Source organism: Cinclus cinclus, chromosome 6 (assembly GCF_963662255.1).
Source record: "Cinclus cinclus chromosome 6, bCinCin1.1, whole genome shotgun sequence".
Taxonomy (NCBI): domain Eukaryota; kingdom Metazoa; phylum Chordata; class Aves; order Passeriformes; family Cinclidae; genus Cinclus; species Cinclus cinclus.
Window position 1 is genome coordinate 41,607,615 of NC_085051.1, and position 23,547 is coordinate 41,631,161.

The 23,547-nt window shown below is 39.3% G+C and overlaps 1 protein-coding gene across 6 annotated transcripts in view; it reads left to right on the forward strand.

The window, feature by feature from the left end:
• NRXN3 (neurexin 3) overlaps positions 1 to 23,547 on the forward strand; it is a 900,390-nt gene that overhangs the window by 222,434 nt on the left and 654,409 nt on the right. For all 6 annotated transcript variants that reach the window (XM_062495263.1, XM_062495267.1, XM_062495265.1 and 3 more), the window contains 2 exons: positions 17,483 to 17,921; positions 22,903 to 23,286. In XM_062495263.1, coding sequence (XP_062351247.1) covers positions 17,483 to 17,921; positions 22,903 to 23,286 — 823 coding nt within the window. The remainder of the gene's footprint in view (positions 1 to 17,482; positions 17,922 to 22,902; positions 23,287 to 23,547) is intronic.

The following is a 23,547-nucleotide window of genomic DNA, read 5'->3' on the forward strand; positions in this document are numbered from 1 at the left end:
ATTCTATATTTACTTTTAGGTAATTGATACAATATATAATACTATTGCATCAAACATAGATTCTTATGGTGCATTAGAAATGCCCCTTATCAGTAATGCTACCCCACTGACAAATACTTTGTGACACTTGTCAGTTGAGGACTGACTGTCTGTCTGTCTATCTGTCTGTCTGTCTGTCTGTCTATCTATCTATCTATCTATCTATCTATCATTGCATCGTGTTTTGTTCTTGTATGCTGTTTGAGTAGAGCTTCAATGTGTTCAGCCAAATACCTTAAAAAATGTTTCATCTGTGCTTTCACCATTGTAATTCAAATTATATCATATTTATTTGACAGAAACTCTTTTTACACAGGAAGGTCTAATGACAGTAAGTGTTGTATTCCTCTCCTTTAATGCTTTTATTAAGCACTTCAGATAGAAGCTGTTGTGCTTTTTCCTCCAGGGTTGATGTTTCCCCCAGGCTAAAACCTGTTACTGTTATACATCTTGTCCTGTTTGGCTTTTTAAAACATTCACACAACTTTATCATTCTTCTATTCTTCTGTTATCTTTCCGTTATTCCAAGATTAAAAATAAATCCCAGTGGATCATAAATCTCCTCATTCAGCTCTTTTAAGAAATTGGAGCAAGTGACCCAAGTCTGTGAAATTAAAAATAAAGCATATTTATTCCTGGCAGCTGATCAACATCCTCTTTTATTCTCATGGATTGCAAAATACTTTGTCATCTTCTTGTGATACAAACACTTAGGTTCTTCATGTATTTATATCTGACAGAGAAAAATATTTCATACTTCATAAATTATATAAGCTGAACCTTTTAAACAAACAATTGCCATCTTGGTGTTATGGTGGACTTTTGTGTCAAGATACAACTTTTTTAAACCGCTACTTCATCCTGTAGTGATTTTAAGACTTAATTTTTTTCATTGGATCATTAGGAAAAATTGCACATTACTTCCAACCTAAGTACATGTGATTTGGTTATATCATTATGCTTTTATCTCCTAAACTAAAGCAGATCTCTTCTGTCAGATGGAGATCCCCTGTAGCATGTAGATTTGGATCAGCTTGTAACCTACCTTTGGGTAAAATAGGTAGAATTCATTGGATAGCTCACCCAGTGTAGTATAAGATGAAAGATTTTTTCTTTGATTTTTAAAAATATATTGTTGTGTTTTTTTGATGTTTTTAACATATTTTTAAAGCATAGGCAAGATAACAGGCCACAGTATTATGAAATGGTTTCACTAGTACTATATATACAATCAGTGTCTTTTGTCTGTACTTTCTTGATGGTTTCCTACTTTCAGAGTGAATAATCACAATTAGTCTTCTTCAGAACTGCCTTTCAAAGGCATTTCACGTTCAATTGGTTATGCACCAAGGCATGCATGCTCTTTTCATAGTCACTGCTTGGAAGACTTAGATACGGTTCCCATTGTGTGAGAGTTGCTTACAGTCTTTGATCCTAAATCTATAATCTAGCAATGGCCAGAACTGAAATAATGTGTCTGAGTATATATTATTTTATCCATGTCAAAGTGATAAGTTATCTGAGTTTTAGCTATTTTATTGTTCTTTTCCATAAAACCACCTTAAGTGTCATGACTATTTTGTAATACCTGGAAGTTGCTCTGTGGTTGTTGTTCAGTCGAGGTAGGGCTGAAAGTTTCTGGCCTACATTAGAAAGTGACTGAAAGTCACTTTCCCCAGTGTGCTGCCTCAGTCTGTCTCTCTCTGGAAAGCTTTATTAATAACAATTCTTTCATAAAATTAGAAGAAACCTCAATGAAAAATATACCTGTTTGTATGTTTCCTCTGTTTGCCATTATTTTTTTTTTAATGCAAGTGATCCATTGAAATAAGCCTGCAGTCCTAAATTTTTGGTATTTGATGGTGCAGGATGATCCTTATGTTTGTCCATGTCAGTGGAAACTGTCACTTGCAGTTTGCTATCTGCCACTTGCTACCTCCTTACTTCCCTGTCTGCAGCATGTAATAATCAATAGCAATTGTAATAATGTAATGGTAACGTTCCTTTAGTGGCATAGATTTTATGTTCAGTCTGGCAAAATGAAACTTGGTTTTAGAAGGCAGTGGCTGTGCATCTTATACCTCTTACAGGAGCATGCAAGCCAAGTTTGCAGAATGTGATTAACAAGAAGGGAGGTTGTTTTCTTGCGTCAAACTAATTTTAGGGTTTGACTTTCAGGGTCTAATACTTCTGGATAAGCAAGGAAAAAATGGAAAGAGGCTGATGATCTGCTTTTAAGAGGCAGATTAGCCTATGTAGGATAAAACAAATTTGTAGCAGAGTGCAGGAAGAGCAGTTGAGAACTTTTCTCTGGCCTCTGAATTTCTGTGGCTTTGTGAGGGACTAAAAATGGGACAGATGTCTGCAACCCATCTTTCCTTTTAGAAGCTTTTGGGAAATAATTCTTACCCTTAGTAATACCTGTTGATAGACCTGCATACAAATGATGGGTTTGCAGTGAGAGATATCAGGCTTATGGATACCAGAACAGTGTGGGATTCTTGTGCTTTGAAGGGCAAAGAAATTGTGTTATAAAACCATACAGACGTTATTGACAGAGTAACTGAGGAGTTAGAGAAATAACTTGCCTGTTTTGTTTACTATTTATATTCCTCCCAAAGCAAAATGGGGAAGTATGAGGTAACTGAAAAATGCAACTCTTTCAAAGTTTATTTCTGTAGGGAAAGAAAGAGAAAAAAGAGTATAGTAAAGTATAGAAAACAGCAGCACTTTCACTGTGCCATAACCATCACCACTAATTCTCTCCTTTTGAGTGCCTTCTATGTGAAGGACCTGAGCCAAGCAGAACAATGACTGCCTGGGAATGGCAGGACACAGTGATGCTGGGAAGCATCATGGGCTGAACATGTATTCTCTAATAATGTACTTTTCAGCATTTTCCTCTTAATATGCTGCACATGGGGCTTTTTTATGTGGTTGTTGTGTTGTTTTTTTGGTTTTTTTAAGTTTTTTTTTTCTTAATTGCCTATTCAAAATAGTACAATAATCAGAGCTGACATTGGGTTATTTGGAATTGGAACAGGACTGTAGGCAATAATGTGCCAAATCCAGTATAGCTTACATTAGAAATACTTTACTTAAGCCCCTGTTGTCATTTTTTTTGCCTCCTTCCTTGTCTGTGCTTCTTTCAGGTTTGACCATGCCAGTGTGAAAGAAATAGAAATGTATGAGTGAGCATGGTTTTGTTCTGCAAAGTCCCAGTCAGCACACAGTCCAATGTCATGTACAGCAAAGTTACTTGCATCTTCTGAACTGGTATCTTTGGGGTATACTGGAGGGTGTGGAAAGGCTGAATTTTCAATCAAAAGGATTCTGGTGTAATCTCACCTCCACCAGTCTTTTCTCTAATACTAACTCCATCCTTGTGTGGTGTTTGTCATGATTTAACCCCAGCCAGCAGCCAAGTGCTGTGAAGCCAGTAGCGGGGTGGTGGAGGAAACCAGAAGGGCAAAACTGAGAGCACTTGTGGATTGAGATAAAGACAATTTAATAGGAAAAGCAAAAGCCATGCATGCATGCAAAGCAAAACATGGAATTAGTTCACTGCTTCCCATGGCAGGCAGGTGTTCAGCCATCTCCAGGAGAGCAGGGCCACTTCACACATAATGGTGTGATATCACTTCTTGGGAAGTCACCAAGACTATGGAAACACCATCACTCCAAACGTCCCTCCCCTCCTTCTCCTTCCCCTCACTTTCTATAGTGAGCATGATGTCACATGCTCTGGAATATCCCTTTGGACACTTGGGGTCACCTGTTCTGGCTGTGTCTCCTCCAACTTCCTCACCAACGTGGCAGTACACAAAGCAGAAAAGGCCTTGGCTCTGTGTAAGCCCTGCTCAGCAGCAACAAAAACCTCTCTAGATTGCCATCACTGTGTTCAGCACAGATCCATAACACATCCCCATAACAGCCACTGTGAAGAAAATTAACTCTAACTCTGCCCAAACCAGCATAGTATTTCAATAAGATATGCTCTTGCTTTCAGGGAAAGAGGATAGCTGTTACTAGAATGCCAACCAGTTTTTTGGTCACACAGCTGCCTAAGAACAGAATGTAGGAATCTGCATGCAGATAATGTGCATTCTTCTAATGCTGCTTTTACTGTCCTGGGTAAACATGGGCTAGGTATCAATTAGTGGGTGGTGAGCAACAGTGTGGTGCATCACTTGTCTGTCTTGGGTTTTATTCCTGTCTCCTTTGTTGTCTCATTATTATTATTACTATTATTATTAAACAGTTCTTATCTCAACCTACAGGTTTTCCCTTTTATTTTATTTTATTTATGATTCTCCTCCGCATCTCATGTGCTGCTGTGTTGCTGGCTTGGGTTAAATCACAACAGCATAGCCTAAAAGTCACAAGTGAAGACATGAGTACACATGTATGCACATACAGTAGAGTGCATGCAGGTACTGTTCACAAATGTGTATAAACCCATATATATGCCTTTAGTAGCTACCAGTGCAGATCTGTACACGAGTACATAAATATATATGTTTTTTGTGTATCTGTGGATATGTAAATATATGGAAGTATATCTAGGCAGACAAATACAGCATGTATGCATGCTTTAGAGATAGACATTACATGTCCAAACATCCAGCCAGTCCTGCACTGAGGAATATATATGTGTCCTTGCTTCCAGGAATATTTTTTTCAAGTTTTGTGACTATGTCAGCCATTTTCTCTTATTCCCTTTTTTCCCCATTCAGCTGCCAGTAGAACACACAGAGAAGTTTTCTTGACATATTAGGCAAAGAATGGCTGACTGATTTCTATGTATTTTGCTATTTTTGATAGTGCTTACTCAGTGCAAGTTGAATAAAACTGCTGTAGAGGACAAACAGTAGGTTCTTTGAGTGCCATGTAGACAGACCAATCGTTTCTATGTTCTGGTCAACGTGGTCTGGGTAATAACAAGAGCAGAGCCCTCTTCTCAACCCCCTTCTTCAAGGAGTCAACTCCAGAAATGGAAGTTCAGCATGTTCTGAAACTGCTTCTGTCCCAGCAAGTACCAGTAGTTACCTCGGTGCTCCATAAAGGTTGGAAAAGATTGTTGGGACTTAAACCTCTAAAGTGTATGGGAAGTCCACTTAAACAGAAAGGTTTAGGCAAATTTTTGCCAAAGTGTGGCAAAGGCAGATTTTGTTTTCTGCCTATTAGTGTTTGAGCAATGTAAGCTCTATTGTTCTGTTTATGATCTGGTATAGATCATTCTTAAGCAGTAAGATATACTGAGCTAATCAGAAAATATAAGTAAATTAGTCTTGTATCAAAGAGGCTTTCTTAGATGTGAGATCAGTTCCTTGAGCTCCACACAGAGGAGATGGAAACCCAATGCCTGAGTGCATCAAAATGGCATTGTAGCAAAAGTAAATATACTGAGGGAAAGGTTTATTATTGTTCATATTTACATTATAGCATTCTAAAATGGAAAGAGATCAGTAGGTTGTTTTCACTCATCTGTGTTACCAAAATATTTTTCCCAGCTTAGGCACAAGGTAGTAACTAGGAAGAAGAAATATTCTTTCTTGACATCTATTGACTTATTGTATGAATTCAGTTCCCTCTTTCAGGGATAAAACAGGGATAGTAGTCCTTAATGGGAAGTGGAAGTTAATGCAATATTAAGCAAACTAATGTCAAGACAGTAATATTCACTGAGTAACTTAAACTTTTCTGTAGGAATTTCTTATGGAAAGTATTTCTATGGCTGTGTCATCTTTTTTATTTTCTAGCTCCCTTTATGCTGGGAACCAGCTAATCAGGTGTCTTTTTTGTCTGGCATTCAATGCTGACTCCAGACCTGACCTCTCTCCTTTTTCTGAAGAGCTTTCTCTCTTCCTGATTGCAGCAGCCCGCCTACTTGGAGAAGGAAGTGTAATCTGGTGCTGACTTGGGTGCTGAGGTCCTCACCTGTCTCCCATTTCTGCTTCTCATTTCAGTGCTTCTAGTGGAAAATGTCACCTGTGTTTGCTTTTGTTTCTGTTTCCATGTGCTTTCCCCAGAGCTCTCAGTGTGGCTGCAGTTCTGGCTGTGCTGAATGCTTCCCTATTCCCCCTTGTTCCCCAGGAGCCACTGGACTTGCACTCCATGTCTACAGCTTCCAGATCTAAGCAAGGGATGACTGTGAAGTTTTGCCAGCACGTGTTATCACTCTTCCCCAAGAAACCTGTAAAGTTGGTGGGTGAAGGGGAGAATTTTGTTAATAAGGGTTTCTCTGGAGGCCAGATAAAACCAGATGAAAAGCTGAGAGGAACCATCCCATTCCAAACCTCCCTCTATTGGTCTCACTGTTGTGCTGTGCGCTAAAGCTGTGGCTGGTGCAGCTGGGTGGCTTCTGGATGAATGGATGAACTAGAACTTTTGCCATTATGGTAACTGGGGTTCAGTCCCAAACAGAAGATAGGTATTGGATTTTTTTTTTTTACCCCCCCCCCCCCCCCCGCCCCCATTCCTTTTATTAGTGCTGCAAGCTTAGAGATGAAGGTCAGAGATGATGGAGTTTTAGACACACGTGAGAGAAAGATGTAAAAGAACTTACGGTTCTTTTTCTCACACCAATTCGAGGGTTATAAGAGGACAGTATCTTCTCTTGATGTTTCTTTCAGGTAGAGAATTAACTCCATTTCCTGCCCTCTACAGCAAATATTCAAGCAAAAATTAGCTCATCACATCCCTGTTTTCACACAATGTAAGGCCCAGTGCAGATAAATGTATGGGGAATCCTACCCATGGAGGGTTTGAACTTTGTTCCATGCTGTAGAATTTGAAGAGATATGAGCAGAGAGATCCTGGAGAGATGTCAGTGTTGAAAGGTTTTTGCAAAGGGCAAAAAGAGAGGCATTAGGAAAGAAGTTTAGAATCCCATAGTATCTTGGACTAGACATGTGGAGACAGTCTTCCTCCTCACCAGAAAATCAGGACCTGTGACAGATGGTGTCTGCCATGGGATAGTGTCATCCTGCAGTGGGAGTTCTTCAGCAGACCCAGAGTGTCCTTGGTCCCTCACAGGAGGAGAGCCTAGCTGAAGGGATGCCTCTTTCTTTGGCTAACACTGCAGGTGGAGGGAGATGTCAGTGCCCCTGAGACCTTTGTGCTAAGGCTGATGGAGGGACACGTGCTGTGATGCAGCACCTTCAGATTTGAGAGTCTGGCTACAGTGACACCATCCTGCTGCAGTGGCGACACTTTAAGTTTGTAGGCTTAGTCTGTACAATACTAAATCTGCTAAATGCTTCCTCTGTGGCTGTAATCTCATTGTTACTTCAGCAGTGCTCACTTTTGAGCATGTGCTCTCCCATATGTAATGGTAAATATTTTCAATTTGGTTTTTGCTGGGCAAGTGACAAAAACATAGAAGACACTGCTGTGATTGGCACAATTTGCTTAGCAATTGCTTTGCTTATGTTGGAAACCTCAGCAGTGAGACTAATGCTTGCCTGGCATATGGAGACTGAACTACCTTCCTGTACCTTCCAGGGATATTCTAGTGAAGCGGGTTCAAGGCATATTGGCTAGGGAAGGTAGGTTGTGGAGAAAAACCACATATCTGTGAGTGAACAATATCTATTCAGTATTCTCACAGAAGACTTTGCACATTAGTGCTCTCATTAAAACACATTTTATCACTGAAGTGAAAAGCTGAGTGAAATTAAGAGTTTCTGTTCCAAAGGAGATTCTTCCAGCTGACATTTGTTTTCATTGCTGCTGGTAAGATTATTTTTTTAAAAGTGTAAATCCATGAAATCTTCAAAACTGAGTTCATATCTAACATTTTGGTATTTTCTGAATCAAATTATTTCATATTGATTATTGAGCTGACCCCAAATAATCCAGAGCCAGTTTAACACAAACTGTTTTCCCCTCCAATGCAGTTCTTGTGTCCTGTAAGGCCCTTGTGTCCATTCTCCCAGAGGAATATTTGGTTAAGTTGCTTTGTGGCAAAACCAGTCATGTGTCTCTGCTGATACCAGGTGGGACACTGACATTGTGTCATGTAAAAGTATTTTTATAGGGAGTGGAGACTAGAGTGGGACCACTACTGAAGGTAAATGCAGTGCCTGAAAAATACTGGTTTATGTTATGGCTAAGTTCATGCAAAAGCTTTTCTGTAAAGGTTGATAAAACTAAACTTGACATTTTGGTTTGTTACAGATTGAAGTGAAGCATTTCATTGCTAATTCTGTGTGAGAGAAATGGAATTTTCTGTTAAAAACTCATTCTTATAGAAGCATTCACCCAGCCATACTAAACAGATTTATTTCCTGAGATAGGTCTTTTGTACTTGCACAACCTTAGGTGGATTTAAAATACAATGAAATCACTAAATGGAGTCTTACTTGCTAAGTCATTGTCTGATAGACTTTTCAGTGTAGTAAGGTTCAAGCCTTAAATGATCATTGGGGCCATCCTAAAATTATTCCTCTCAGCCTTTCAGATGAAATTCTTGAGACACTTGACAGTAATAATTTCCTCACTTAATCATCACTGAACCAAGCTGGACAGATTTAGCCTGTGCTTGCTAGACAAATCTGAGATTTCAGGATGCATTTGGGAGGAGCAGAGTATTCTGTAACTGGTGAATGTTTGTGTGAAATCACTACAGGACTAAATGTAATTGAACTCAACTCGTGCATTCTGGTAAAGAAGCTGTTGTGATGATGTTTTTTTAAAGTTTTTAAATTTTTAGAAGTTTTTTATTTAAGTCTCAACCCTTCATTTGCTAGGGAGGTAATTTGTAAATTTAGGCTCTTCAAATTTTTGAAGTGTCAGTATTGTGTTACTATAAGGTTTATTCTTCCTTCCTGTCCTTGAACACTATAGGAAAGTCTTTAGATACATAGTAATTTGCTCTTTCACATGTTCCTCTGCTGTCCACCTCCCAGCACAGAATCATAGAAAATAAAACTAGAATGGACCATGAGAGACTATCTAATCCTTTACACTTCCACTGTCCCGAAACAAAAACAATGACATCTATGTGAGTTTTTACAGTAATTTTTTTGGCTTGAAATTAAAGGTCTCCAGTGATTGTGGCTCTTCAGACAACCTCTTCTGGTGCTTCACTGTTCTTTCATTAAAAAAAAAATAAATTCTTAATTAAGAAATTAATTAATTAATTTCTTTTCTCTCAAAATTTCTTGCTGTAATTTTTTGCCAATTATTTTTTTGTCCTTTTCAGCATGGGTACAAATAAGAGATTGTTCCTTTCTGCTTTGTAGTAGCCCTTTAATATTTGAACTCTCTATAGTGTCTCCTTTGAAAGTTCTATTTTCTAGACTCCAGATTATTTTCATTGCTCTAGTCAGAAGTCTTTCCAGTAGTACCACTCCTTTCTTAAAGTATAATTATCCAAAGTGAACATGATCTCCAGTAGAGTACAGCACTATCTCTTTCTGTGCCTCCATATGTTCCAGCATGCATCGTTCAACCTATTCAATGAATGATTTTCTATGTGTTGCTAAGTGTTTTTTTCTTCTGTTTTGTTTTACCTCTGCACTAATCTCAGTGTAAAACAGCGAATTTCCTCATTATTGTATATGGATGGATATTTTTAAAGTACAGACATATCTTCTCTGTGTCCTTACACACAGAAATACATCTAAGGTACAAACTGCTTTTCAGGGCTAACATGAGGTATCTCTATGTCTGTGGCACAAGTGAGGAACATCACAGCTTGCTGTCTTGGCCTCCCTGTCCTGCAGCTTTTTTTCTTCTCTGTTACTAGGCCAAATGGAGGTTGACTGGAACACAGAATAGAGCAAATTTCAGTTGGTGCATCTGAATCCACAGTGAAATGCCTTAAACACTTTGCTATAACTTAAAGGTGAACTATGTTACTGTCAAATACCAGGCAGTCAGTTTTTTACCTTTGTATTAACAAGAATCAGCTAGATTTTTAGAAACGGAATGACAAATTTGAATCTAATTTCTCAGAGTATTTTTTAGGTTTACCAGAAAAGACAAAATATCTCCTTGTATTCACTTACTGATTTTGGCTAGTAAGCACTTCTGCAAAACCAGTTCCCCAATCTCAATTTGGATGCTGTGATACAAGGAACATACTTTAGAACATACTGAATTTAGATGCTTTCTTAACATTTCTTAGAAAAATTGTGGGAAAGTGATATTTTTAAGAAATATAGAAATGATAACTTATTTCCTGTGATCCCTTTCTTCACATACTGCAGAACTTGAGGTTTGTGTAGCAAGGAAAGAAGATGACTTGATGCTTCCATCACAAAAGAGCATTCATCCTTAAATCACAGTTCATGCTAGAACCAATTCTACTTAATCTTACTGCTGCCTTTTCTGTAGCTGAGGAAACTGCTTAAGTATTGGAGGCCATAGAATCCTTCAGCAAAACCCCCATCTAAACAATGTCATGACTTTTTTTTTCACAAATAAATGTGTCTAAGTTCTAATGTTCCCACATCACATTTATTTCAAGATGCAATTGTGGGGTCTGCAGTGACATGCCTGTGCCTGGCTGTACATGCACAGCTGATGCATGTCACTGATGGACATGTGGCCATTGTGGTGCCCCTTTTGGGATCAAGGGATAGTTGTCACCTCAGTGAAGTCCTGGGTCCTCTGTCTTCTTTATTTGTTAAGGAAACATTTTCACAAAATCAGTTAAAGAAATTCCACTCTGCCTTTTTCACTCATGTTATACTGGCATCTCGAAAGCCTTTCTCTTTATATCCTGCTTTAGGGAATGCTTCTCCATATCTTCCTAGGAGTCTTTTGAGACTAAATCAGTCTATTTTCTCTTCTGGAATTTTCCACAAAACCTGAAGTTATTCAGAAATTATAATTGATTTTAAAGGTGGAAAAAAAATCTTTGTAGGGAAGCTTGAAATACTTCTGTCTTATTATTTAGGCATTCTATTCACCATACTCCTATTTTTAGCTGAGAGTGAAGGAAGCTTTTCTGTCTGATCATCCAGGAGCCAGCCACTCTGGCAGTCACAGTTGCAGCACCTAAGCTAGGTAGAGGCAGACCCCTTTGCAGCTACACTTACAACTCTCACATGGTCAGACAATATTTCTTTACCAGCTCAACTCTGGGTTTCTTGTAGCAGAATCTCAAATCTCTGGATCCTTATATAGCTTAATCTCAGTTCAATAGCTAAATAGCAGCTTGAGTTTGGTGCCTCTGAGGGGGACCCTGAACAGAGGAGTCCCTGGGCTTTTATACCCCCAAAGTCTGGAGTCAGTGGCTCCTGTGGTTTCTCTGAGTGTCTGATCACCTAGCTGGGCCACAGGTCACCATGTTATCCAAACCACTGGCACTTCATGGCTCTTGCCTTGGGCTGCTCCCACCCAGAGCTCAACCTGCAGCTCACGCTGCAGCTGCAAGCTGAGGCACCTTTACTGAATGGATTCTTCAACACTGGGTGAACACATATTCTTTGTTAAGCATAATTCAGATGATCTCTAGACTTGAATTGCTCTCGTCAACATTGTACAAATCATATTTGAGTCTTGATTGTTTGGTTTCGGTTACTTTTCACCAATGTTCAATGTATTGTTTTACACAGTAGGTAAATTATGTCTTCTACTGTAGGGAACAGTGATGGCGTTTCTTACCTGAATATGCTTGTCATCCCAGTGGAACATCAAGTATGTTTATACTAGGTGTCCACAGTCCACACAATGTTTTTTTTAAATAAGTATAGGAGCTTTAGTTGTCCGTCACTGAAGACTTGGATTGCTTCACACATGATCTGCCCCAGACACAAAATAAAAGTGCTGCTAACCCGATGCATTTGTTTCTACTTGCTTGTCAGGGAAGGCTAGCAAAACACAGGTCTAATAGACCAGTGGATAAACTGTAATTATTTTCTTGCTGTAGAAACTTGCTTGGTTATGTGTAGGTGCCTTTAAAGAAGTCTTAGGCTCTAGCCTGAATATCTAGCAGGTATCCTTTGTGAGAATTGATATGGGCGGTTGGTGAAGGGGTGCAGCCTAGGACAGAAAAAAAGCAATATCCAGGGTGCAATAGGTGAACAATTTGGCTGGCTTTCAGCGGTGCTCTTCCTAGCTAGCTAAACATTGCAACCTTCAGGTTATTGCTCTTTATCATGATGGTAGTCATCTAATTTGCCAGGCTGTTGACAGCCATTCCCCTTTGGATTATGGCTGTGTCCAGCCTGTACCAAAAATCGTGTTTCCTGCTTAATAACACCAACTTGGAGAGGAATTTTTATATTGGCTACTGGCCAAACTAAACACATAATTTTTCTTCCCTTTTTGTTGCTCCCTCCCTATCTGCAACTTCACTTGATTGCAGAGAGATGCTTTTCATCATTGTGAAAAGCCATCTGATTAGAGCTGTCATTAACCCATGAGAGAAACTTATAGGAAGTTTAGCTGGAGAAATTCCTTGAATGCTTCAGAATTGCAGAGTTGCCATTTTAAAGAAACTTCAGAAGTAGATTACGAATTTGTTATAGCTCTGCCTAAAACAAGCTCTACTTTCTCAGCAGATTTATAGGAAACATGCTTTAATGTACATATTTTCTTCCTCAGTATGTTTCAGATGTCATGAAATTCTACTGTGCATGTTCATGGACTATCCCCTTCCTGACCATTCATTTATATTAGTGTAATTCATTAAATACAGGCATTGAATGGTCAATATTCCTTTGTTAAAGTATATTTATTATCCTTAATGAAAAAGGAAAAAAAAAAACTATGATTTTTTTATCATTCTTGTTTCATTTTTGCAATATAAAGTGATTTTAAGATTGGAAGAATTAAGGTTATTTTTCAAAAGCTCTGTGCATAGTTTTTGCTAATAGTTTTCTTTCTTTTTTCTACCTTCCCATAATTAAGATGGGTATGGCTGTATCAGGAGTCATGTCCTTGACTCCCTTAGACCATCTCTTGATGTACATATCAGACCTTGGATGAGTTCAAGCTTGTCTCTGTTTAAACAGACAGGACTGGTGTTGTTCAGAAGGCACCTGACATAAATGGAGAAGTCTATGGCACTGCTTTCATTGCTTTGCTTTCTTCTCAGTTGCTGTGGAAGACATGTGTGGCTCTAGAAGACTGTCCTAGAGCATCATTCTGAGACACTCATGGCCTTGTTTGAATTTAGAGAAGTGGCTTTCCGTAGGTATTTTGGCATATACTGAAGAGCCTTCAAGTTAGTTCAGAGGTTGCTCATACATTGAGACTGTGAGGTAGGAAGTGCTATGCAGGTGGTAGATTCTACTGCTGGCAGAAAGCTTCCTCAGTGAAACATGACAATGCATCTCTGCCTTGCAGCAGAAAGAAACTGTTTCTTGAAGCTTATATGTTAGAGTTATCAAATCAGGCTTTTTTGTCCAAGACTTTTTTTCTCACCTTTCTTTTTAGTGGTATGTTTTGAGGTGGGATCCCAAGCATGTAAAAATATATAAAAAACTTCACTGAAAGCACTGATGACAAGTCAGAGCAGAACTGACAACAGCATATTCTCCTTTACCAGGCAATTTTAGCAGCTGGGAGGATGCGCTTCGTCTGTCCTGCAAACTGCACTGAAGCCTCTGTTGATTTCATTAAAACACAAAGATTCATAGGTTATGAGGCCAGAAAGAGCCATTATGATAATATAGGCTGATTTGCTGTATAATTAATTCCTGTCTCACTATGTCTTTTAGAGAAAACAGAATACTATTTTAATTTAAAATTTGCCAGTAGCAGAGAATACACTATAACCTGTAGCAAATTATTTCAGTAGCAAATTACCCTCATGTAAAAATAAGTCATAATATTTTAAAATGTGAATTTCTCTAACTTCAGTCTGTAGCCCCCAGATCTCATTGTCCCTTTGTCACATGCATTGAAGAACCCTCTCTTACCAAATTCTATTTCTGCACAGGTACTTGTAGATTGCAATCGAATCACATTTTAACCTCTATCTATTAAACAGACTGAATTTGAATGTTCTCCACTATGGGGCATGCATACCAGTCATTTAATTATATTCCCTCCTCAATCTTGAACTTTTGGTTTAACAGTTGAACTGTCATTATCAGAGACTGCCTTAGCATTTCTCTGCTCCTGACAGGGATTCACACTGGTTTTACACCCAAGCATTATTTCTAGCCTTTTCTTTTATTGTTATCATGAGAGTTCTGGTGTATTTGATTATACATCATGATGTTGATGTCCAGATGTGTCTGTTAATAATACTTCAAGTCACCTATGGAAACACTTGCACTTTTTCCATAAACACAGGTGCTTTTTTAAATTTCTCAAGCTAGGTGTTTTGTTTAGGGGTTTTTAAAAAGAAAATAATTTAGAACAACATTTGAGCATCAGAGATTTAGATTGGGGTGGATATGTTTCTTTGTTAAGATTGAATTCAGAACTCTTGTATCTATTCAACAGCCTTTCTTATCTCCCCGGGTCCTCCTTTGTGCTTGTTTTCTTGGTCTCTTTATTCTTGGCCTTAGATTCTTCATTGTTAGTCACTTTCTGATTACAGCTATCTTTATGTATATTTTTTTCTGGTTCCTTTGAAAGCATTCCATCTCAAGGATTCTCCAGCTGTGGTACTTGTATGATTAATGAAACACTAAGTGTTAGCATCACACCTCAAAGAAACTGAGGCAAATCCTCTGCATTTCCCCAGAAAAGATGGCATTGTTACTGAAGTATCAAATACATGAAAGAGGGAGATGTAACCTGTATGTGGCTCAACTGTGTGTGGGGAGCTGCTTATGGGCATGGTATTCCCCATTCCAGCAATCCACAGAGATTGCTGAACAGGTCACTGAGTCATGGCTCAATACAGCCCAGCACTACCCATCAATCACATGGAGGGTACTGTGCTGCCTGTCTGCTCCTCTCATGAAGGGAAAGATGCAGTTTAGAGGAGTGTTGGTTTGAGCAATTGATAGTGATGTCCTATAAGGGTAGCTCTCTTCCCTTAGGGTCATTAAAGCCACAGCTCATTCAAGCTTGGCATTCTCTTGCCCACCAAATCAACTCCATGTTGTGGTGAAACCAAAAATGCCATGTTGCACCTGTCATGAGCCCTTGTGGGCCTGAAAAATGGTCAATCCATGCAGCTAGTGTGGTGTCTCCAATAATGGAGGGTGCAAGTGCTGTTTAGGGAGAACACATAACCATGACTGCTGTCGGTGGTGAATTCCCTTACATTCCTGCAGTACCCACTTCTGCTGGTTTACAATTGCTAGAAGACACACTCCTTCCTTTTTCCTTTAGTATCAGTTTGTGGACTTGCTTTCCATTGTTATTTCTGGTTATTTTTGCGTCTTCTGTTGCACCCTACTTCCATCACCTCCCCTGGCAGCAAGTTCCAGAAGTTCACTACCCTCCATGTAAATAAGTACTTCTAAAAATTCATTTTATGCTGATTTCATGCAAGTTTCAGGAAATGCCTCTAAGTCTGTTATTGCTAGGTTTAGCAAAGAGCAGTTCTACATTAACCTTCTCCATCTTCTGTAAACTTCAATCATGTTTTTCGCAGTCTTCTCTCCAAATATGAGCTTGGCCTTTTCAGCCTATCCTCATAAAGCATCCTGCTCCATCCTTTAAGTTGCTCTATTTATTTCCTCTTTCTGCTTGAGGAGCATAGACAGGACTTCATGCAGTGCTCATAACTAAAGTCTGACTGAGGTGCACCTCATTGTCTAGCAAGAGAGGAGGCTCTAATGCACCCCCTTGCTGTGTCAATGGAAGGAGGTGTATGGTCTTTAATGAGAGCATTTGACATGATTAATCTGTAGAATAAAACTACATAATAAATTGAAAATTAAATTTATCCCTGTTGCAGATATTAATAGCTTTGACGTTTCTGATGCTTGTGTGAGGGCAGAGCATGTTATTAGGAATTGGAGCAAAACAAGTTAGTGTGGGTCAATACTGTCCTCTGCTGGGAAGAACTAGAGGTTTGGGTCATTTCTCCAAATGGGATTTAACAGCTGGCTTCTCCTTTCACTTTGTGCTTTGCGTTTGCAACAGGAAAATCTGACTGCACAGGGGAAATTCTCCTTTAATACTTAGAGAAATCTGGAAATTCTTTGCTATCTATTAATGTATTGAATCATGATTTCATTTGTTTTTTCATCCTGAAGTTACCTATCCCTCATTCTTTCTCTCATTTGCCTTTTAATATTTATTGCATGCACATTTCTCTGACTTTCCTAATAGTAGCAGTAACAATGCATATCTTCTTTCCTTTCTATTTTTGTAACAATTTGCTGACAACTCATCCTGATAGGATTTTGAAAGCAGAAATCAAATGTGTGTGTATATATGCTATATGTGAGAGACACTAAGTGTTGTAGAATAATAACTCCTTAGAAGAAATTAGAGTCTTCAGTAGTATCACTGAACAATAATACAATAAAAATTGTGATAGTTGCAGAAGTGGTTTTGCTTGCTGTACATGCCAGCTCTGCATTTAGCAAGCATGGAAGGTGATTGAGAGGAAGTACAGTTTGCAAGTATTTCAATTTTGTGTCTTCTCCAGTTCCTGCTTCTGTGAGAATGGTGTAGGGCAGAAGAGAGTCTGCTTTCTAGGAATTAATTCTCTACCTGTGAGAAAGAGAAAAGTAGGAGGTCTGGTCTCCTGAGTAAGACAGACATGCTCAGGAGTGCTTGCCTGTTTGAGACTCTTCTCTTGGCTAGTTTCAATCCATGTAGCAACAATAGAGCCCAGAGTCCTGGTCCTTAACCCACAGAAAGTGAGAGTCCAGGCACTGAAAATGTACGGGTTTTATATGTTAGCACATAAATTGTTGGTTTCTTGAAGCAAGGGTAAGCTGTAGAGATATTTCCATGGCAAGTTTGTGTCAGTAGTGATCGAAGATTTTTTGGTCAGAGAAATTTTAAGTCTTAGTTATTTTTTTCCTTTGGGACCCACAGGGCAATCACTAACAGTTCACAGCAACTTGCTGATTTTTTTTTTTTCATCTCTCTCCTAGTAGTTAAGAAAGGTATAGGTATAATAGAGAAATGACAGTGCTGCTACCAAGTTCCCTGCTGTGGCTCGTAGAGATGGACCTGGAGGTTACACTTTGTTACATATTTTGTATGGGATTTATGCAAATATAACAGCATGATACCAGACACACACTGGATGTTGTGTACAGAAGCTTTTACAGTCGAATGGGCCTGTGGCAGAGTTAATTGTTCTCATTGCCCTTCAGTTAAATATTCTCTTCTGACTGCTTATCTGATCGATAGTCATTGCAAAGTACCCATTGCTGTCATTTCTATACACTCTTCTGGTTCAACTCACTCCCTCTGTCATGATGTCAGACTCTTGCACTCTCTTCTTTGCTCTCCCCAGTGCCTTTTGGGAAAAGTTTATCTCCCATGGCTGAAAGTAATTGGGGTATTGGTATGTTACGCAGGATTGATGTATGATACTTTTCCTTGTGTCTGGCAGGTTGTTTATAAGAATAACGACATTCGTCTGGAGCTGTCTCGCTTGGCACGGATTGGTGATACTAAGATGAAGATCTATGGGGAAGTCAAATTCATATGTGAAAATGTGGCTACACTGGATCCCATCAGCTTTGAGACACCTGAGGCCTATATTAGTCTGCCTAAATGGAATACCAAAAGGATGGGCTCCATCTCATTTGATTTCCGAACCACTGAACCCAATGGACTGATCCTTTTCACCCATGGCAAGCCTCAGGAGAGGAAAGATACCAGAAGTCAGAAAAATACAAAGGTAGACTTCTTTGCAGTTGAGCTTCTAGATGGAAACCTCTACTTGCTGCTGGACATGGGCTCTGGGACCATCAAAGTCAAGGCCACCCAGAAGAAAGCCAATGATGGAGAGTGGTATCATGTGGATATTCAACGAGATGGAAGATCGGGTAGATTTATAACTTTTTAAAAAATAGATTCATATTTCAGATTCAGACCTAAGGCTGTGTAAATTCTCAGAACATTCAAAACCTATTAGATATGAGTCACCTCCTTAACAAAACTTAGTGTTACTCCAGTGATGTTTATCCAGCAAGGCAAATATGTGGATGGTTTTCATTAAATGTTTTAATTAAACTATTAGTGTGAACTTTGGATAGCACATCACAGAGGTAACCTGTTAATATTTTATTCACAATCCTCAGATATTCTGGACTTGTATTTGCAATTGCATGCATAGTTACAGTGATGACTTCTTTGTAGGCCATGATAAGGTTTAAGGTCCTTCAGAACCATTGTTCTCAGTCTGACAAGTTCTTACTGATCTACTTTGGGTTTCTGCATTTGGGATCTTGTCATGAGAAAATAAGAGCAATGGGTACAACCAGTAACAAAATTATGGCAACAAATCAACATTTTCATCCCATTCTGTTTCCTTTAGTATCCTGTAGTTTTGAGTTAGATTTCTTTACTCTTTTGCATGACAGACTATAGTCTTAAAATCTGAGACAGCGTTCAGTGGATGCTTCTTTTCTTTCTCTACAGCTTCTCATTTTCAAATAGGGGTTTTAGTTTCTTTCTAAAAATACACCTACCATGCAATTGTCAAGAGATATTTTTATTATTTCCAGTGCTGAATATCAAGCTAACATACTCATAACTGAAATTGTGGATGAAAATAAAAATGCTCAAGTACTGTAGCTTCATCTAGAGAATAACAATTGTACTTCAATTTTTTTCTGAACCATTGGCATCTCAAAGTCTTCACTTCTAAATGAATTTTGCTTACATTTGCCAGTGGATTTGAGATTTGTCTGGTGATCTCCAGATGATAGTTTTAGGTCCCTAATTTTATGTTTCCAGTTGCTGAATACCATCAGTATAGGGAATGCAGTGCTAGAATTTGCTTCGAGTTTTTAGAAGACCTGACTTTGAGGTACCATGTGAGGCCTAGCTGTTTGAACAGGTCTTTGCCTGAAGCTATTTCTTCCTTTGATGATGTGAGTAATTTCTTTGTATTTGGCATGGTGCTCTGCTTGGACTTAATATTCTGTGGTTATATATTGCTATCTCCTAAAGACATTGATAGGACCATTTTACAAGGAAGCCATAAATAAATAAATGGAGCTTTGATTTCTTCAGAATTGCTAAAATTTAATTAACTTCCAGGGATAAACTCAATTAGTTGTGTTTCATACTGACTTCAGTTTTGCTTGCTCACTGGGGACTGTCTCATCCCTGAAGAAGCAGCTGTAGAGGGAGAAGAGACAGAAATGACACAGGCTCTATGCTAAGAATGTTTGCAAAACCATTGAAGAGGGACGTATTTTTATTTGGACACATTCACAGGAGGGTGTGACAGATGTGTCCATCGCACTTGATGGATGACACTGTAGGACTGACTTGTTTTTCTCTTGTCAGGGAGGTTTATGATTCCTGGACACTGATTAGAGGTAACAGATTTTGAATTAGAAACAGTTTTCTCAACAAGAAAGAATGTGTCTGCATGATGTCTTGTGGTTTTTGGGTTTTCTTGGTTCTTTTTTGTTGTTATTTTTTTTAGTTGTGTTCTCTGCTCACAATGAATATTTGGTTAATGATCCTAACTGATGTCTTGTGTCCTGAGAAAACCAGGATAATTGATTTCTTCATATTTTACCTTCAGTCACTATTATCCAATGACACTTCAGATAAGTGTGAGAAGGGAGTTCAAGACCTCTTCTTGTTGGCTTTTCTTCCACATGTGAACTGGAGAATGGTTAGAGTTTTTCTTTCTACCACTAAAGATGACTAATTTGGAAACTGAAACAGTTAATTTACCTAATTGGAGCTAAAGATACCCATTTGAGTTTTATGGGCTAGTGACCTGAAAGTTCTTTTTCTCCTTACTAAAGCAGCAAGGCCTATGTTAGGTGTCATCTCTCCCTTTTTTTTTTTTTTTTGCATTTCTCTAACAGTCCAAAACTGTTTCGCTGATCTTAGTAAAATAGCTTAAAAATCCAAATATTCACTATTGCAGTGCTCTAAGGCAGGGAAGCTTGGCAGTCATGCTCAGATAACCTCTGGCATCTCTAGCCCCCTTAGGCCTTGTATGCGCTTCGGTTTGTGTTGGCTGCCAGAGCAACAAAACCTGTTTTTGTCTTTCTACTCTGACAGAAGCTGGCAGTGTGGACATGGACACCTAACATCCTGTAACCTTTCTGTCCATTGGGAAAGCTCTCAGCAGGTTCACAAAACCTGTCACAGTTCCTAGCTGGGGAGCAGTGAGCATGTTATGCAGGACAATGTTTTTTACTAGTCATCAGCTACAAAGCATACATGATTTTCCACTTCATCAGACACTGAAAATCTTACTGGATAGCTTGGTTTACAGTTGTATCAGTGCACTGTTTGGTGTGCCTGTTCTGCCCTCAGTGGGGTGTTTTGATCTGTTCTTCAGCACAAAGTAACTACAACATTGCAGAGGAGATGCTTAGGTGCTTCTGATTTCTCAAGATGGACTTGAATCTACTTGAAGCAGAGTGGATTCTGGGAGGGCGGGGGTGTGTGGGGGGGAAGTTTATGTGTGTGCTCCTTTCTAGGATCAATACAGGATTTCTATATCTCAGCAGCTTGGTCTTGAAAGTGCTGTTCATCCAAACTAGTCATCTCCTTGCAGGATTTACTGCAGGATACAAAACTCTCAGAATGTTTAGACTGCTGTCTAGCCTGTTTCTTGTTCATCCTCCCATCATCTTTCTCCAGGTTTTACAATTTGTGTTATCAAATGTTTCTTGTGTGTTGGGAGGTTTCTTTACCTTTGTGGCATTTGTACATTTGTTCTCTCCAGTAGCAGCTGTCTAGAGCTTAGCCCTCTAGTATTTTGGTTCTAAGCTTTAGAGTAATATGTACTCTACAGGCTGCTTTTGAGAAATAGCAGTGCAGATGCTGGAAGGGAAGTTGTGTTCCCATAGCTCCATGACATGCTGCCTGCGTGCCAGTCCATTTATTGTCACGTTTTCTCTTTCGTTATTTTATAGAAGAGAAAATGCCTGTGGTGATCCTGCTTATTGATATAAAATGATTAATCAAATAACTGTGGTTCTCGTTGAGCCTTTAATTTGTAATGCCTCTGTTGCTTCTGACACTCTGCTGCCTCCAGCATTATTCCTCAATTATTGCAGAACATCACACACATGGCATACCTTGTGTCAGTGTCATACATGCAGTTCTCTAAGAAGACACCTCTTACAGCTAAAGAAAAGGTGTGTGTACATGACTCTACTTTCTCACAGAGAAAATAGATAGTTAACTCTATTAACTCTCCTTCCTTATTGTAGGGGTGTCTGATAAAAATGCAGTGATGTGGAATTAATCTTAAAGCTTGGATAGTGTCTCTGAAGACAGACTGTCTTAATGACAAGGCAATTGGATGTCATGATTTATAGCTAGGGAGAGTGAATTGCTGATTTTTAGATCTAAGTGTCTAGTGGGCAGATATCCCTTTCACAGAAACTGCTGAATGTTCTTCGGAAGAGTACACTGCTGTGGAATGTGAGAGATGTGCATTATGTTCCCTGTTTTTCTTTGAATGCATTGTCTGACCTTAAGCAAGTCACTTTGCTTTTCTGTACAGGTTTTACGTATTCTGATTCTATTTCTGTATTATATGGTCTGATTATTTTATGTGCTGTGACAATTTCTTGAAATATGTGTGAATGACCTCAGTGCAGTATGCCCCACATTTGATTTCGAGCCTATGGAAGCTATCACAGTTTTTACAATAACTGTTGTTCAGATATAAGTTTGTCTTTCTCTTCCTCAATCTTCCTGTATAACATGGAAACTAGAAGACTTTCTTTGTAAATCCATACAATATTTTACTTTGGGACGAACTTCTGGAGATTCTTAGTTCAATCTAGACTTTCTTAAGTGTTGTGTGCAGTTGACCTTTGAATGCCTTCCGTCTGGTAAACCTCTCTGAGGTTTCTCTTTCCATGTTTGACCACTCTTGTGGTGAAAAATGTCCTTTTCTATGGAGTTGGAGGTTCCCTTATGTTGTGGCTTAGGAATGGTACTCTCCCATTCAGTGGTCCCACTGAGACTCTGCAAATCACATTTCTCCCTTGCTTCCCCTGGCCATGGGCCTCCCAGCTTCTGTGAAGAATTACCTCTGGTCTGGCTGGAACCAGGACACCTTACTGCAGCTTGTGTCTCTTGCCACTGTGCTAATTCACGTTCAAGTTGTCTGCCATATCTCCAGGTCCCTTTCTGCAGAGTTGCTCCTTAGCCAGCTGGTCACTAGCCTGTACTTACGTGTGCAGCTTTTGTGACTCAGGTGTAAGACTTTGTATTTATTTGTTTTGATATACATCAAACACTGCTATCAGTCCTTTGTTCCACCTTCCACTGTTTTCTCTAAATGGTAACCCAGTGCTTCCTCCAATGTGTCAGCCATTCCCTTCATGTCACTTACAAACATGTCTGTGTTGGTCCCTCATCCAGGTCCATGTTTGGAGGTACTGATTGTTTTCTGAAAGATCTATATAGTGGATATTAAAATGCTTTTGCTTACCTTTTTTATCTCTAATCTTTATGCCATCAGACTCCTGTGTGTTCTCAGTAAGTTTTTGCTTTGCTGGATGAATACCACTGAATAATGCTCAAATTTTGCATGTTATTATTCAGCCATTGAATTCTTATGCTTCTGACTTTCTGCTGCAATTTGCGATACAGACACATGATGATCAGTCATTGCATGGAAGTACTTAGGACCTGTGGATCAGGAGGAGAGGGAGCTGTGTGAGAGACCTATTAGAATGCCATTTGGGTAGGGAAGAATCTTAACTTTTCTGTGCTGAACCTTAAACCTCACTCAGTTATTGGAAAAAAAATGGACTAAACTGAGTCTGCAGTTGAAAGTGTTGACATCTCCTTATCTTCCTCATTTAGGTACTATTTCAGTAAACAGCCGACGCACCCCATTCACTGCTAGCGGGGAGAGTGAGATCCTAGATCTGGAAGGTGACATGTACCTCGGTGGGCTGCCAGAGAACCGAGCAGGACTCATCCTTCCCACAGAGCTCTGGACAGCAATGCTGAACTATGGCTATGTTGGCTGTATCCGAGACTTGTTCATTGATGGACGGAGCAAGAACATCCGGCAGCTGGCAGAGGCACAGAATGCTGCTGGAGTGAAGTCGTCCTGCTCCCGCCTCAGCACCAAGCAGTGTGACAGCTACCCGTGTAAGAACAATGCAGTCTGCAAGGATGGCTGGAACCGCTTCATTTGTGACTGCACCGGCACTGGCTATTGGGGTAGAACATGTGAGCGAGGTAAGCTGGGTTTTCTGACTTCAGTTACACAAAGCTGAAGGTATGTGTGAGAGCAAGAACAAAATCCTGTGTTCCCATAAGACTCTTCCCTGCCCTTTTTGGTCTTCCCAACACAGTTTCAGTCCCCGTAGTAGGAAAACTTTCTTCTCTGATTGTTTCTTTTCAGTCTTCTCCACCCTTGTTTCATGAGCTTATTTGGCCGCTTCACTCCCTAAGCCTTCTGAAGACTTTGTCTTCAAATTCCAGAGTTTCTTTGGCTAA